Here is a 16,909-nt window from a genome sequence, read left to right on the forward strand (position 1 = left end):
CTCTTCAGCCTTCAAAGTTCTCATTTGAATATTTACTACTACCACCAAGATCTGCACTGACGGGCGGGAGCCCGGATAATTTAGTTGTAAGTCAGAAATTAGCATTAACTACATCTAAATGAAATGTGTCAATTAATTTTTTTTCCTCGTTACAATATTACTTAGAAAATGAGGGAGAGAGTAATGAAATCTTATGATCCTTAAGGAAAATCATTTGGATTATGCTCATATCAATAATCACTTTATTAATCACTTATTTAATAGAGTGACAGATAGGTTAATCAAATCTACATTAGGTTATTTTTACAGTTCTATAGTTTCTACTCTATAAAATGTTATTTCTTTCATTGTGCCTTTCAATAAGATGATTAGTGCATCATCACATTAGTTTTTGCGACATATAAAGTGACGGGTTTTGTGGCATTTGGGTATTTGGCTTCTCAGGGATAATAGATCCTTTGGATTTTTTGGGAGCAACTCATAAAAAGTTTGAAATATTATTAGATTTAATACTTTTATTAGATCGTTGGTTTCTAAGTCCTTTTTCAATTACCCCAATTAAGTGTGCTATCTTTTGGATATGAATCTATCGAGTTTGTAAATGGAATGCAAATAAAGTCTCATGTTGATTAGGGAAGAACATGATTTATGATATATAGATATAGACAATTATCTCTATTGGTATAAGGTGTATTCGGTTAAACTAAAAGTAAAGATTTTGGGGTAAAGGGGTACCATTGCCCTTTAACCGAATCTTTCTGTAGGTTTGGGTTGGATATTCACCTGAATTAACATTTTAAAAATACTAGAACTAAAATAGACAAAATTTGAAAGTGGATACGTTTGTGAGGTTTTATTGCTTCTTGGAACTTTAATTCCTTTTTGGAATTTTAGGGGGGGAAAAGGTATATAAAAAGGAGAGTGAGAATCTAAAACTAGGGAAGTTTTATTCCTTCTTGGATCTTTAGATTCCTTTATAGAATTTTAGGGGAAAAAAAGTATATAAAAAGGAGAGTGAGAATCTTATTCGTGAAATGAAAGTTGGGATAATGTAGAATCTCTACTTCCCTTCTTATAAATAGAATCAGAGGAACAAATGTAGGAAAATATAAAATTTCCATTTGAGAAACAGTGAAAAGGAGAAAGAAGATCAAAATGGTGCATCTTCCAAGGTATGCAGCGTTGAAATCAAGGTGCAATAACAACTATTTGCGCTGTACAAATGAAGCTTCACCAGGACAAACATTTCTGAAATACTCAGGAGATGAGATTTTTTCTCCACACACAAAGTTTGAATTGGAGCAAGCCAAAGCTGACCCATCTTTAGTCCACATACGATGTTGTTACAACAACAAATATTTGGTTAGTTGGTCCGAAGACCGTTCTTACATTGTTGCAGGAGCTGAACAAAAAGAAGAAGATCGATACAAATGGACTTGCACATTGTTTCGACCTGTTTATTTTGATACCTACAATGTAGGATTTCGATTTCGTCATGCCCATCGTGAGTTCTTTTTATGCTTGTGGAGAGACGATGGCCCTCGTGGGGATTGCTTGCGTGCACTATGGCCATCGGTGGACCCTAACAGAGATCTCTGTGATCTCCATGAAATCACTGATTGGGAGTTATTGCTTTCGATACCTAAATATATTGCTTTTAAAGGCGATAATGGTTGTTACCTTCGTGGCTACTGGAATGGATATCATCCATACCTACAATTTTCATCAAGTGATATTAGAGATTCTTCCGTTGTAATGGAAACATTCCTCACTAAGGATGGAAGTATTCGTATAAAGTCGAATCATTTTGGAAGATTTTGGAGACTTAGTCCTAACTGGATTTGGGCGGACTCCACTGACACCACGTCCCAAAATATTGATACTTTATTTTGGCCAGTTAAAGTTGATTCTTCCAATGTCATTGCTCTTCGTAGTATGAGTAACAAAAACTATGTCAAAAGGCTCACTGCCGATGACAAGACAAGTTGTCTCAATGCTGCCGAACACTCCATTAACTTCTACACACGATTGGAAATGGTGGAGCCTGTGTTTTCACGAAAGATCTATAATGTAAACTTTCGTCTCTCTGATGCCAGGATTTATGATCAAACTGTGATGCTCATGGCAACTGCAACTGCTACTAACAAAACACAAGCATCCAACACTGTGAACTTGAAACTCTCATATACTGACACCAAATCCAGCACGTGGACTTCTTCCATTTCGATGAAGCTAGGTATCGCAACAACAATTGAAACAGGAGTTCCCTTTATTGCTGATGGAAAGATTGAAGTTTCAGCTGAGTTTTCAGGAGGGTATGAATGGGGAAAAACTAAAACTTCATCAAAGACACTGGAAATAGCATATGACGTATCTGTGCCACCAATGACAACTATAATCGTCAGTTTGTTGGCAACTAAGGGAACATGTGACATTCCGTACTCATATACACAATGCGATAGTCTCTATGATGGGAGAACAATTACCTATGATATGGATGATGGTGTTTACCATAGTGTCAACTGCTACAACTTCAAATATGAAACCAAACCCAAAGCAATTTAATAATAATAATAATAATACTCATACTAATAATAATAGTAATTAATAAATAAGAATAAGAATAATGTTGTTTGTGGGTAACATTTCTAAAACTCCCTCTGAAGTAGGGTTTGAAAAGTTTGTTGCGTGTGATAAATCCAATATAATAGTGTGTTCCCTGCATGCAAAAAGTGGCAATATAGTACTTATTTTGTGGTTTTCATTTGTATTATGTAAAAGAATGATATTGTTGCAGCAATGTCTGTAATAGTAATTAAAAATCTATGTCTATTTCTACTTCCTAGTACTTGTTCAAATAATATGTAACTTGTAATGACAATTGAGTATTACTATGGGCCCGTTTTGGATAACCATCTGTGTTTTTTGTTTTTGGTTTTTGGTGTTTTTAGTTTTTAGTTTTTGATTTTTGATTTTTTGCTTTTAAACAACAAAAATCATATATCTTTCATAACCATTTTTTGTTTTTTATTTTAAAAAAACAGAATGACCAAACATGTTTGGAAACCACTTTTAGTTTTCTGTTTTTAAAAAGTTAGAAAAATTAAAATACATATTAGAGAGTAAAAATTCGTAGAGTAGAGATGACAATGTTGTGTGGGTGCGAGTGAGCATGCTCTCTTCCATTCTCGTGTTCGTGAAAATTTTTCGTTCCCGTCTCCACCTCGTTCTTCGGTCCGAGAGATGTTATGGAGAAAAATTATCAGTTTTATAATTGTTTTTAATTATTTTTAGAGTTTAAGTATAAAAAACGTATAATAAATATATACTAATTATTCAAAAGTGGAATCGGGGACGGGGTCGGGCCATACATTTCATATTTTTGGGCCCTGTGGAATTTTTTGTCTTCCCCTAATGTAGAGACATGAAAATACAAGTTTAGAGAGATGTAAGTAAACTTTTGGAAGATAAATTTTAGAGAGATAAATAAAAAGATTTATAAAAAGAAATAGTGAAATAAAATTTAAAGACAAAAATAGAAAAATTTTAGAGAAAAAAGTAAAGTCGACAGAAAAAAATATGTTAAAGAAAGAGAAAAGTTATAGTGGAAACAAATTTAGAGATAAAAATAATATTCAAAATATCATTTTTAGAGCAAATAAATAAATACAGAGATAAAAAAAAGTTACAGCGAAAGAAAATTCAACGAAAAAATAACATTTAATTTCAGAGGAACAAATAGATTAGGAAGAGAAAAAAAGTTATAAAAGGAAAAATTAGTTAGGAAAAATATTAAATTTTTAGAGAGAGAAATGAAATTAATATGTTAAAAATAAAAAATACAAAATAAAAATGCAAAAAATTTGGAGAGAGATAAATAATAATAAATATTCAAAATATGAAAAGTTTAGAAAGAAAATAATAAATTTTGTTGAGAGAAACTTTGAAAGAAAAATATTTTAGAATGAGAAATAAATTTTTAGAGATAAATATAAGGAAAAAGAAAAAAGTTAAGTATTAGAAGAAAAATTCAGATTTTGAAAAATAGAAATCTGTTTTTGAATTTTTTTTTTGAAAAACAAAAGACAAGAAAATAGCATATTTTTAAAAAACTAAAAATCAAAATCAACAATAAAAAAATGGAATGGTTAAGAAACGAGACCTATATAATTCGATTTTTGGTTTTAGAAAAGAGAGAGAGAGAAAAAATAAAGTGTGGCAATAACTTGGGGATTTTTTTTTAAATAATGTTTCTATTTAAACTTATTTTTAAAATAGTATTGCATTAAATAAAATTATAGAGAAAATACTTCCTTTGAAATTTGTTAAAAAAATAATGCTCTTGAAATTAGTGCTTCACTTGATCGTCTCTTTCAAGAGACGACTATGTCATTTTTAATAGTTGGTCATCTCTTGAAGAGACGACCATAATTAGGACGTGGCGCTTTATTAGCGCCACGTCTGATTTTTTTTTTTAAATACAAGACATGGTCGTCTCTTCAAGAAACGATCATGTGTAGGGATGACTTGTAAAGCAACGATTTGGATTAATTAGTAGCACAGTAGATGATGTTGCAGTGTTTTATGTATGCATTTCTTTTTTTCTTTTTACTATTAATCAACTCTTTACTTCTTTAAAAAAATAATCGAACTCTTTACTTATTATTATTTTTTTGAGAAATTATTATTATTATTATTTATTATTAAATCATTATAAACACAAGTTTTTCTTTTTACTATTATTTTTTAAAACAGTACATTATTATTATTATTATATTTTATATTTTATATATTATTATTATATATTATTTATATTTTAATATATTTCAAGAAATATAATTTTTGATAAACTGTGTATGCATTTCTTTTTTCTTTTTATTATTCATCGAACTCTTTTATTTTTTTGAGTAATTATTATTATTATTATTATTATTATTATTATAATTATTAATATATATATATATATATATATAATCATTATAGTCTTTTGGTAGATTTGCAGTCACCTTAATTATTATATATAATCAACTTTTTAGTTAAAGTTAGTTTGGGTGGAGTGATTTGTACTCAACTTATATATAAGACTTATCGTTTAAACCAATTCTCCAAGCGTTCTCTTGACTTTTAGGCCTTCAACCATTCGGCCATCTCTCCTGGAACGGATGAAGAGAAGGAATAAAACTGCATCAGCATCCACTCTGCCACTAATTGATATTCTAAATAAAAATCTACTTTTTACTATATAATATATAATAATATTTATTTTTTCCTTAAAATTTCAAGTAGTCCCTTGAAGGAGCGACCGTGAAATGCGTTCCAACACATGGTCGTCATGTCTTGAATTTAAAAAAAAAGTCAGACGTTGCGCCAATAAAGCGCCATGTCCTTATGACGACCAAGTACTAAAAATGGCATGGTTGATCAAGTACGATACTAATTTCAAAAGTATTATTTTTGGAATAAGTTTCAAAAGAAACATTTTTCTTTAATTTTATTATATGCAGCATTATTTTAAAAATAAGTTTAAATAAAAATATTATTTAAAAAAACAACTTTGTTGCTGATTTGCTTTAAAAAAAACAAAAACGGAAAAGAAAGAAGATAAGTGGAGAGAGAAAGAGAAAGAGGAAGGATTAAAAAAGGAAATGAGAGGGAAGAAAACGGGGAGGAAGGAGAAGAAAAAAAGAAGGAAATAAAGCCTAAAATTGTTGTTGGAAAGTGCTCGGAAAAGTATGGTTAATGTTAGTAACGGATGAGTAAGCTTACAGGTAAGATTTCAAGTTCAGTAAATTGATTCCAACTTCCTCAAGTTGTTTTCAAGAGAAATAAATGTGAGTTTTCTTTCTTTTTGTTCAATAATTTTTATGGTCCTTCAATCTTGTGTGTTTTTGCTTGGATTGAAGCTTTAAAAGGAAGAAGAAGAGAAGGCTAGCTCTCAAAGTGAACATTTAGGGGTTGTTTGGTTCGCTGTTTTGTCGTGGTTTATGAGTTTGTTAAGTATTTGTTAACTCTATGTTTGGTTGGTGTTAAGTTTGAATTTGTTAAGTCTGTATTTTGTATTTTATTAAACTTGTGTTCGGTTGGTCGAGTTTTAATTTTTTCTTTTTTAAAAAATAATTTATAAACTAATTATTTTTTAATTATTTTACAAAAGTGAATTTTCTTATGAAATTAGAAAATACTATTTTAAGGATATATAGAATATTTTTAATACATTTGTCCATCCAATAATTAATTTTTAAAATAAAATATTCAATTATCTATGAAAATACTTTACAAGTATTTATCAAAGTCCAAATAAGAGTATACATATTCATTCGACATATACCGTACAGAAAATGTTATCAACAATTTATTTAATGTTTCACTATTTACTATCTTAAGTAAATTTAATTACTTAATTATTCTAAAAAAATTGATTACTTAATTATCATCGACATTAGTATTAAATTTCACTTATTTTTATTTGACAATTACATTTTATTAAAAAGTGAAAATCTTTTAAATAATACTTATTTAAAACTAGTGACTTTGTAAGTTAAAAAGAATATATAAAATCAAAATAAATAATTATATAAAATTATAACGTCTTTTACAAATGTGATAGTGATTACAAAAAGTAAATCAAAATGGTGAAAATAAAATGAACAACTATATAAAACGAAAAAAAAACAGCAAGAAATAGATTCCAAGAACAAAAAAAATTAGATTTTTCTTGAATCATTTGGGAAAAGAAAAACTAGAGAAAAATTGTCGATATATGATTTAATTATTTATTACATGTAATTTTAAATAAATTTATTTACTTATTTATAATTAAAATTATAATTAATTAATTTCTTCATTTATTTATATATTTAATTAAAAACATTAATGCATTTTAGAAGAGAAAGTAAAGACAAAATATACACTATAGTGGGAGTAGGAATAAAGTACTCTAGCAACCTGGAGAGTTGAATAGTATAAAACAATAAAACAAACGTGGGTTTATCTTAACAAATCCTACTCCCCGTTTTGAAAACGGGGAACCAAACCCCCTTAACATTCATTATGTAAGAAGAAAATTGGTTTGAGCAAGGAAAGAGTTCAAATGGTGGATCGCAGTGAAGTGTAGTTTTGATAGATTGGAAAGAAATTAAAAAGAAAGAAAAATGATGGATATTGAGTCGTGGAATGTTATAGAATAGAAATTGAAAAAAAAAAATGGAAGAAGATGGGTGATTTTAATAGGTTTGATGGACGAAGATAAGGTATTTAATCTAATTAGACTATTTAATAAGTTCTATTTCATATATTATTATCTTATTATATATGCGCACTGCATATTGATTAATTTAACCTTTAATACAATATGCACGTACGTTGAGAATGCTTGGTGGATGACGAGTTTTAGAGAGGTCCATGTGCCCCTCAAAATGAGTTATTGACGAGAAAAAAATGATCTTGCAACCAAATGACTCGACACCAGTGCGGTGTCCTGCCTAAAAGGCTTCAATGATCAAGTCAGTAATCAGAGTAGAAAGTAGGGGCGAACACATTATTAATTCAGTGACAAATTTTTTACTTGGTAGTGGTGGGGTGTCCTACTTTTGGCCGACCAGGAAAGACTACAGTTTGAGATCGCAGGGGCGTGCCTATTGATGAGAAATTTTGACCAATTAATAAATGCCACATCATAATTTAAAATTATATTTAGCACTAATCATAAAATTACATAGTGTCATAAATTAATTTTCACTACAACAAATATGGCTTTTAATGACGGACATTACCTGTCATTAAAAGGAAACAAATCTAACATTACATTTACATGCATTTAGAATCTATTAGTGATTTAGATGCATTTAGAATCTATTAGTGATTGCATATCATATCACTTGAGGCAGTTTGTAGCATATTTAGGTAATTTTTTTTCTCCTCAAAGAAAATAAAATTAAAAAAATATATATTTTTCTCATGAATGATTCTGCATGTCCATAGCATAAATTTTAAAAAAATGAAAACATCTATCTTTTGCATGCATCATTTTACATGTCCATATCATAAATTAAAAAATATATATATATATATATCTATCTATCTATCTATGTCTATATCATTAAAAAAAAAATCTATATTTTGTATAACATCTCATGCATATCAATTTCTATTTCAGCAAAAAAAAAAAAAAAGTCAAAACTTTTGTGCATTCTCCGTTACATCATCAACAATAACTCTTGTTTCTTTCTTTTAGAAAAAATAGCTCAAAAACCACATATTTTCCACTCTTATAATGCAAGTTACATAGAGCGGAAAACATGGAAAAATTAAATGCTGAGCTAAAGAAAATAAGAGTAGAATATCGATGATGAATCACAATGATTCTAACTAATCTAGAGAAAGGTGAGATGATGTGATATTTGAGTCTGACCCTTGTGATCTACCAAGGTTTGGTGCTTCTCTCCCCCAGCCGACAAAAGAAACCCAATAATATGCATCGTGTGATCCTTTGAATGAAGGATTAGTGGGGCAATGCTAATTGCTAGTTCTTAAAGAAGACGAACAAATCCGTACATTTCCAAAGGAAGGATAGCCAAACGCAAATATTGTAGTTTGCAATCTCAATTACCCTATATTTAGGTAGAAATTGACAAAGAAGTTGTCACAAGTGAAAAAGTTGAAATGATTGAAGAAGGATTAAGATCTGTTGAAGGAATAGGCGTTTTTTTTGCAACATTGATGCCTCTCAGTTGTGTTTGATGTCTAGTTTAGTCATTCCTCCAAAGTTCAAGGTGCCAATTAATGATTGAGAAATATGATGTATCTTCTTGTCCTGAGAACCATATTATAATGTACTGTAGAAAAATGTCAGCACATTCTCATAATGATAAGCTACTTATACACTTTTTTCAAGATAGATTAATTGGCCCCATTGCTCGTTGGTATATGCAGTTAAATAGTGCATGTGCTTACTCTTGGAAAAGCTTAGTTAGGCTCCTTTCTAAAGCAATACAAACACAATATAGACCTAACTCCTGATCTAGTAGACTTCTAGAGAATGGAGAAAAAGAGTACAGAGAACTTTAAAAACTGTGCCCAAGGGTGGGAAGACTCAGCTGCACAAGTTCAATCGCCTTTGATTGACAAGGAGTTGACGACCATGTTTCTTAATACCCTCAGGCCTCCATACTATGATCGAATGATAGGAAATACATCAACCAATTTTTCTGACATTGTGTTGAATGGAGTATGGAGTTAAACACGACAAAAAATCGGCCACGCAAAATAATCACCAATTGAAGATAAGGAAGACTCCATTAAAATGGAGGATGAAGTCGAAGTAATATCTTCTGCTCCTAGGTTAAAGGGTGATTATAGAGAATGCCAACAAGATTGAGTGTCATGCAATTCTTCTCAAATTAACTACATATGTGCATCTACACCCATAAATCCACTTGCTCTACAATTTGGTCCATGACGATGGGGCAAAATTTCTCATATAGTCGTAATGACAAGAGACAACCAAAGCGAGTGATCTTTGATCCAATACCAGTAACATACCAAGTTGTAACCTCACCTATTCAAGGAAAATATTTTGATATCTATATCCACAAAACCAGTACAACCTCCCAACCCGAAGTGGTATAATCCCAATGCTTGTTCTGACTATCATGGAGGAGTTATAGGACATTCAACCAAAGATTGTATTACATTGAAGCACCGTGTGCAAGACCAAATGAAAGCAAGATGGCTGAAATTTTGAAGGAAGATGATTCAACCATCAAAGACTATTGAAATCGTTGTTGATATTTGAACTTTTTTTCGAGATTATGAAAATTGGAAGATAGCGAATGACTCATTGCTGACATTATTCACCATGATTTAGTCAAGTACTTGTTAAAAAGATATGAGTATGTAGAAATTGAGCTATTTAAGGAAAAAAGTCAAAGTCATATATTTATTCATGCATCACCTATATAATATCATTGGTTGAAAAAAAAAGATGACTTCTTTGAAAATCCTCTTGATAAAAGAGAAATTACACGTTTTGAGATTTTCAATAATAATTTTGTAAGGTCTGCCCTTATCACTCTTGTTAGTTAAGACTTAGCAAAAATCATAACACAATTATAGTAAGCCACTTGGAGGGAAAAAAATGAAAAAAATGAAAAAAATTTGTGAAAAAAGAAAATGAAAAAAAAAGTGGAAAAAAAGAAAAGAAAAAAGATGAATGTCTTCAACATTCTCAACGAGATATAAAGCTTATCAAGTCTCACTCATTTTACTCTCTTTGAAAGATATTTTTCCAAGCTTCATTGTGGAGTCAAATCCCTAACTCAAAGCAACTTATATTGACCTCCCTATTTCTTTTCATATGCAAACCAGCAAAAAATTTCCATGATGGGTCAAACATGCCTTTGAGGTGAAGAATCCAAAATTACTCACTATTGTTAAAACCTTGAGCCTAGCTTGCTTTGAACCTAACCCACTTTGAGCGTAGCCTACCATATATGTGGTAAATACTGAGTTACTGTGAGTTTCTTTGCTCAACTTGTCACATACAATTTTGTGATGAATATCCATATATTACTCACCATAAAAAGTCTTTTACTAAGCCCACCACATCTAATTGTGTAGTAAACGTCCAAATTATCCACCTATTATTACCAAGAAAACTTTGAAGGTAATAAAAGTTGGACTCTTATGATTTACTGCTTCGTGAATTGGTGCTTGTAGTTGCACAAATATTTCCCTATTTCAACTTCGTTTGATTCATATCTAAAATTTTCTTCCCAAATCTATTTCATCCATCCATCAAGCGTAATCCTTTGTCTATTTTCTTCCTTCGAGTAAATAATGTGTTGCGCATCTGCTTAATAGCTTGAGGGTGGAGTGGAAGCGCACACTACCACAAGTAATAATTACAGAAGTATACTGAGTTCATCTCACAGGGACTAGTTCTTTTTCAAATAAATTTGCAAATTACTTGAAATGAGCAATCAGGTTTATGAGAAAAATAGTTGAAATTGTTGGGAACACAGTTTAAAAACACGAGGAAAATCGAATTTAAAAAGTCAACCCCCTTGCTATTGTTTAGTTTTAAAAAAGCTTAATTACACCTACCAGATGCGCCATACACAATTTCGCTCATTTTATGCAAACTTGTTGAACTCCTATTCCATACCGCTTTTCATTTGTTTAGAAGCTTGAGCTAGCATTTACACATGTCTATGAAATACTAGAACCCTAAATAATTAAAACGCCAACTTACATTCAACGGGTAACAGAGCCTATGTCTAGGTTATTGTTTTAATTCTTATTTCTATGAAACTTCCTATTTTATCTTACGAACTCCGTATGACTCTAACATCTTCACACTTAAATTCAAACTAATGTGATTTAAACGAGTGGCCAACAAGTAAATAAACTGGATGAATTAGATCAATAAAGATAAGTAAGATGAGCGTAAAATGCCATTCTCGCTTATAGATGTAATTTAAAAAGATAGGAAATTAAGAAATTCGTAGGAGGGTTGAAAAGGTAATGTAGCTACTCATGGAAGTAAAGAAAACAAAATCACAAGAGGAAATAGCAAAAGAATTAATTTTCGTTAAACTTGGAGAACAAAAAAATTAGAAATAGAATAAATCACGTTGCATTAAAGAAACAATGAATAATTACAAAAATAATAAGGTACAAATCAAAAATGCTGGAAAAGAAAACTAAAGTTAAAAAAAAAACTTAGGAAGAAAGAACAAAGTTGGAAGTGTCTTGAGATGTCGCTTGGAAAAGCCGTGTATTTATAAGCTTGGAGGTTGCATTTTGTTGAGAAATTCATGGGAAGTTAGTAACTAACTTTGTTGGAGAGAACTTTGGGAGGTTAGAAGATATTCTGAACAAACATAATTTGACTTCCTCTTGCGTGATCTCAGGAAGAATGACTTGAGTATGTGATTTTCACGAAATGCTCGTTCAAAATAAGTTGAAACGCACGTTTTATCAATCTGGGCAGGAAATGTGTTTGATGCATTTTGGGTGCAGTAGAGTATCTCAAAAAAATCTTGCTAGCACATTTTGATCAATAAGTTGGGACTTGGGAGTGTTGTGCGGTAGGTGCATTTTGATCATCAATCCTGATTTTTCCTAAAAAAACAACCATATTTGCATCATTTAACCTGAATTTATCTACGTACAAGTGTCCAAGTCTTTAAACACAGAATATATGCATTTTCACTAATTTATATGCATGAAAATATGTTTTCAACCTTAATTATCCTTAAATAAATGTGAAAACATGAAAATTTTTTAGCCTTTAATTCAAGTCTTATCAAAATGATTCAAAGACTGCGGATAGTAATTTTGAGAATTGGGAAGCTAGTGACCTGAGAAATAATCTCAAGATATCATTCTCCTTTGATGAGTTTTGCTTGGGAACAATTTTAATATAGTACTAGATTAGCAAAGAAATAATTTGGAACAACGATCAAGGTTGCAAATGGTGATTTACGCATGACATGATGAACTTTTTTATATGTAATTGCAGAATATTTTTGCTTGTAAAAAAAGTATGTATGACCTTAAAAAAAAGAAGAAAAAGGGAAAAAATAAAGAAACGAAGAAAGAAAAGAGAAGAAAAAATATATATATGTAAGCCCATGACATTTTCCATGACTGGGGTAATCAACATGAATCAATAACACATTCATTGCTATAAAGTCTTCTTTGCAAATCTTCAAATTCAAGGAAGTCGTCATTTGCTGCACTGAGGCAAAACTATCATTTGCTAGCTGGGGCATGACCATATTTGTAAGCTGGAGCAAAGGTGTTACTATTTCATCATTTATACAAAGCATATTGATACAAATGCCAAGTTCATATTGAGAATGTTATATTTCGCTTCGCACAAAATCTTTCAATTTCGAGAAGTCTTCAACTTTCACAAAGTGTACTCTACAACATTCCCATAATTAAGAGCTACACTTTGAGAAAAAGATATGTCTTTTGCATTCAAAAGTGGACTGCATCAACTGCACGTCGAATCTAAGGCTAATAAGACAGTCTTTTCATTCAAAAGTGGACCGCAACAATATTTATGTGAAGAATAACATGTGGTTAGAAAGATGATTTCATCAAATGTCTCTAGCTAAGCTCAAAGGAGTGAGGTATATGAGATGAACTCTTGGGGAGTTATGCAACCAATTCTCAAGGTTATTTATCCAAAGAAATTGAACCATTTTAACTCTTCTTCATACCAAATCTTTAGAAACTTTTCAATCTCTTTTCAAGAGATTTCTCATAGGATATCCTTGAACTCTATTATTTTTTTCCCTTAAAAAAGGAAGCTTAACGAATTTCTTCATTGTTAAGCTTTACCGAAAAATTATGATTTCCATCATCGTTTGTTCCTAAAGCCAAATCCATTTTTTTATTCAACATTCTTGTCAATCACAAAACTGTGGTTATCAAGTAGTTTAATGAAGCAAGATGCACAATCCTAATAAATTATCTTTGATAGTTCTCTAAACTTACACATGGGATACCTCTAAAAAGAACTCCCCACCAAACCTGATATGGTCGAGAAATCAATATGATGCATATATCTTCTATCAAGTGAAGGCATTCATTAAAAAAAAAAAAAAGAGTAGACATGTTTTCCGTAATGTAGACAATATTTTTTTCAATTGATTCTATGCTAAATATTTGCTAATAAGAGGAATAAAGTAGACAAAATATAATATCTTTGCGAAATAGTGGAAAGACTTTTTGTTCTCTCAACTGTATTCCACAAATCATGCATTCATATCACTTGCATCAATATTCTTCAAAAAATAAATCGTTCTCATATCATGGTTAAATTATGAAAATTTTAAATATCATGAATACATGTTACATTCATTTAGCTTTAGCATGAATATGCATTGTGCATTCATGGTCACAGACCATTGTTTGAGCTAAGGAATAATTATGCATACCTATTGCATTCGTCCAGTCTTGTCATACATATGCATTACTGTATCATGCATTCAGAATAATACATTGGTTAAGCCAAAATAGAGCATATGCTCCTACAAAGATCGAGGTCGAAGCCCTTGTAGAGCGCATGTCCAATGCATTTTCATCTTTATGGTTAAATCGAATCTGATCCAAGATCGAGGTCGAGCTCGCGTAAAGCGCAAGTCCAATGCATTTTTCATATTTTCTGGTTAAATCAAACTGATCCAAGATCGAGGTTGAAGCTAGCGTAAAGCGTCGGTCCAATGCATTTTTCATCTTTTCGGTTAAATCAAACCCGATCCAAGATTGAGGTTAAAGCCTGTGTAAAAGCCAGGTTCATTGCAGTTTATCTTATATTTGGTTAAATCGAACTCAATCCAAGATCGAGGTCGAAGTATGTGTAAAAGCCAAGCCTGTTACATTTTACCTCATCTTGGTTAAACTGAATCTGATTCTAGATCGAGGTTGAAGCCTGTGTAAAAGTAAGGTCCGTTGCATTTTATCTTACTTTCGGTTAAATTGAACCCGATCTAGGATCGAGGTCGAAGCTTGTGTGATAACTCTTCAAAAGAGAGTTATTTGTGTGTAAAATTTCATATAAATTAGCTAGAGATAGCCTCATCGTATGATTTAGCTAACAAAGCCTCATTTGCCGATGCATCTACTACCAATCTTGTAGCCTCATTAAGCCCATTATAAAAAGTTTTAATCTGGATGCACCTAGGCAAGCCATGATGTTGGCATCTTCGCAGTAGCTCTTTAAATCTTTCTCATGATTCACTCATTGTCTCCTCAGTTTTATGTTGGAAATTATTAATTTCACTCCTGAACTTTGCATTTTTGCTGGGAGGGAAATACTTCATCGAAAATTTCTCAGCTAAGTCATCCCATGATGCAAATGGATTCCGCGGACAATGAATTTAACCAATTTCGAGCGCCATCCCTCAATGAAAAGGGAAATAACTTTAGCTGCAATGCTTCCTTGGATCTTAAATGAATCGCTCACCTCCATGAAGTACCTTAAATGGAGATGAGGGTCATCAGAAGCGTGCCCGTAAAATTGTCCCACAGTTTGGAGCATTTGAAACATGGCTGGTTTCAACTGAAATGTCTTTACTTCAACCTTTGGTTTTGCTATAACTGAGTTGAAGCCGTAGAATTCTGGAGCGGCGTACGCTCTTATAGCTCTCTCTCTATCGTCAGCCAACATAATAACATTTAGAGGAGGAACTACTGCGGCCCAAACAACTTCTTCCTCATTATTTCTTTTTCAACTTCTGGATTGGGAACCACAGGGTTAGGATTTCTCGATAGTGGATACATAGGGCCAACTTCTACTTGCTGTCTACGTTGTGCTCTTTTTCTGCGATGAAAAGTGCGCTCTATCTCGTTTTGAAGTAGATATTCCAACCCTTGCAGATCGTGCGCATTCACCTTCAAAATTCACCAAACAGTAGTTACAAGAAATCTTTATAGCGCAAGCTTTCTTAAGAAAAAATATGATGTGTAAAGTTGAATCAATCCCCGGCAACGGCACCAAAAACTTGTTGAACGATTTATGTCCCTTGTGCAAGTATTCACAACCGTTGGTAGCAAGTGATAAAAAGATCGTATCCGCAGGAATTGATAACTAAACACTTCAACAATTACATAAGAAAACAAACAAATTAACAAAAATATTTTGAACAAGAAAAACTAAAGGAACTCAAACAAAATAGTGCATAAATGATTTGCTGAGTAAAAACAAGTCCGAACCAAGCAAAACCAAATCGATTAAAGGAAAGTGTGCAAATAAGAGATTAACTACTGATGTTTAAAAGGGTAAGGAGGAAAAGTTTATGTGACTTCTTCTAGGCTCACGTAAACGATTCTACAACATTAATGATGTTGATATACTGGCGAAACAGACATGGAATCTTCCTAAACTGCCCAGATTTTCTGCTATGTTAAGTTTCAAAGCAAAACAACAGCATATCAGCACAGTTTATAGCCTTACTAGGTGAGCCTTATTCATAAGTACCCACGATCTAAACTCAAGTAGATCTAGAACAAGTTAAACCCAAACAATTCTCATTCCAATTTTCCAAAAGCTAATAAAGAAGTATTCCAATATGTTGGTCAAGCACATTGAAAATCAAACGTTAAAAACAACCTCACACTACTAGAAATATGGGTTTTAATTTCGGACAAAAAAAAAACGGAGGAATTAATGTCGGATAAAAACAACTAGAGGAAACAATGTTGGTCAAGTTAAAAAATGCGCTAAATTGAAAAAAAAATTAAAATTTATATTTCAATGTCGGGCTAGGCCTGACATTTTAAATCTGCCTTTAATGTTAGGCTCAGCCCGCCATTAAAATTCACTTTACTTTTTTAACCTAACTTTTATTTTCACGACGAAAATGTGTCTATCTAAAAAATTTTTGCCTCCCTCCCTACGCAAATAAACCAGCTCCATTGTCGTGCGAATCGAACTCCACTGCGTGCGAACGACAACGATTCGGCGGCGACAACCTCCTATCTCGACGACGACGTTCATCCATTCGACCGACGGTGACCTCCATTGTTCGGAGCGGCTAGAGCGACGACGAACCCACGAGCAATCTGGCAATTCTTCAAGGTGAGAGGTAACCTCCGATGATTCCGAACGTTGTAGTTCAAACTCCGATGATTAGACACCAACCAACCAGATTTGGGAGCTAGAGCTCCTAACACCTCAGATCTGTACTGATCGACTTCTTTCGGCACTCATCCAGTGATAACTCAACCTTTTCAGTAAGGGTCAGTAGGTAACAACCATCTTAAATCTCTTTTTTAGTTTGATTAGAGTATTATGAAGTGAATTATGGCCCTCTTAATCGTCTCTAGTACTTTTAATTTAAATTAGAATTGTATTATTCTCTGTAATGGTGATGTGTTCTGAAATCTTGTTGTG

General features: G+C 31.9%; 1 protein-coding gene and 1 non-coding gene across 2 annotated transcripts; both read left to right on the plus strand.

Moving 5' to 3' along the window:
- The first annotated feature begins 1,155 nt into the window (after nt 1-1,155).
- Nucleotides 1,156-2,565, plus strand: LOC111014736 (uncharacterized). Its single transcript, XM_022289541.2, has one exon. The coding sequence runs from the start codon at nt 1,156-1,158 to the stop codon at nt 2,563-2,565; it is 1,410 nt and encodes a 469-aa protein (XP_022145233.1).
- A 12,135-nt stretch (nt 2,566-14,700) lies between these two features.
- Nucleotides 14,701-14,807, plus strand: LOC148209991 (small nucleolar RNA R71). Its single transcript, XR_015792467.1, has one exon. It is a non-coding gene; the product is annotated as a small nucleolar RNA R71 (small nucleolar RNA).
- Nucleotides 14,808-16,909: the final 2,102 nt, after the last annotated feature.

Source organism: Momordica charantia (genome assembly GCF_013281855.1).
Source record: "Momordica charantia cultivar OHB3-1 chromosome 7 unlocalized genomic scaffold, Mcharantia_2.0 BLBB01000007.1, whole genome shotgun sequence".
Classification (NCBI taxonomy): Eukaryota; Viridiplantae; Streptophyta; class Magnoliopsida; order Cucurbitales; family Cucurbitaceae; genus Momordica; species Momordica charantia.

Excerpts from the sequence above, each read along its gene's own strand:
- LOC111014736 (XM_022289541.2), top strand. The coding sequence starts at position 1,156 with ATGGTGCATCTTCCAAGGTATGCAGCGTTGAAATCAAGGTGCAATAAC.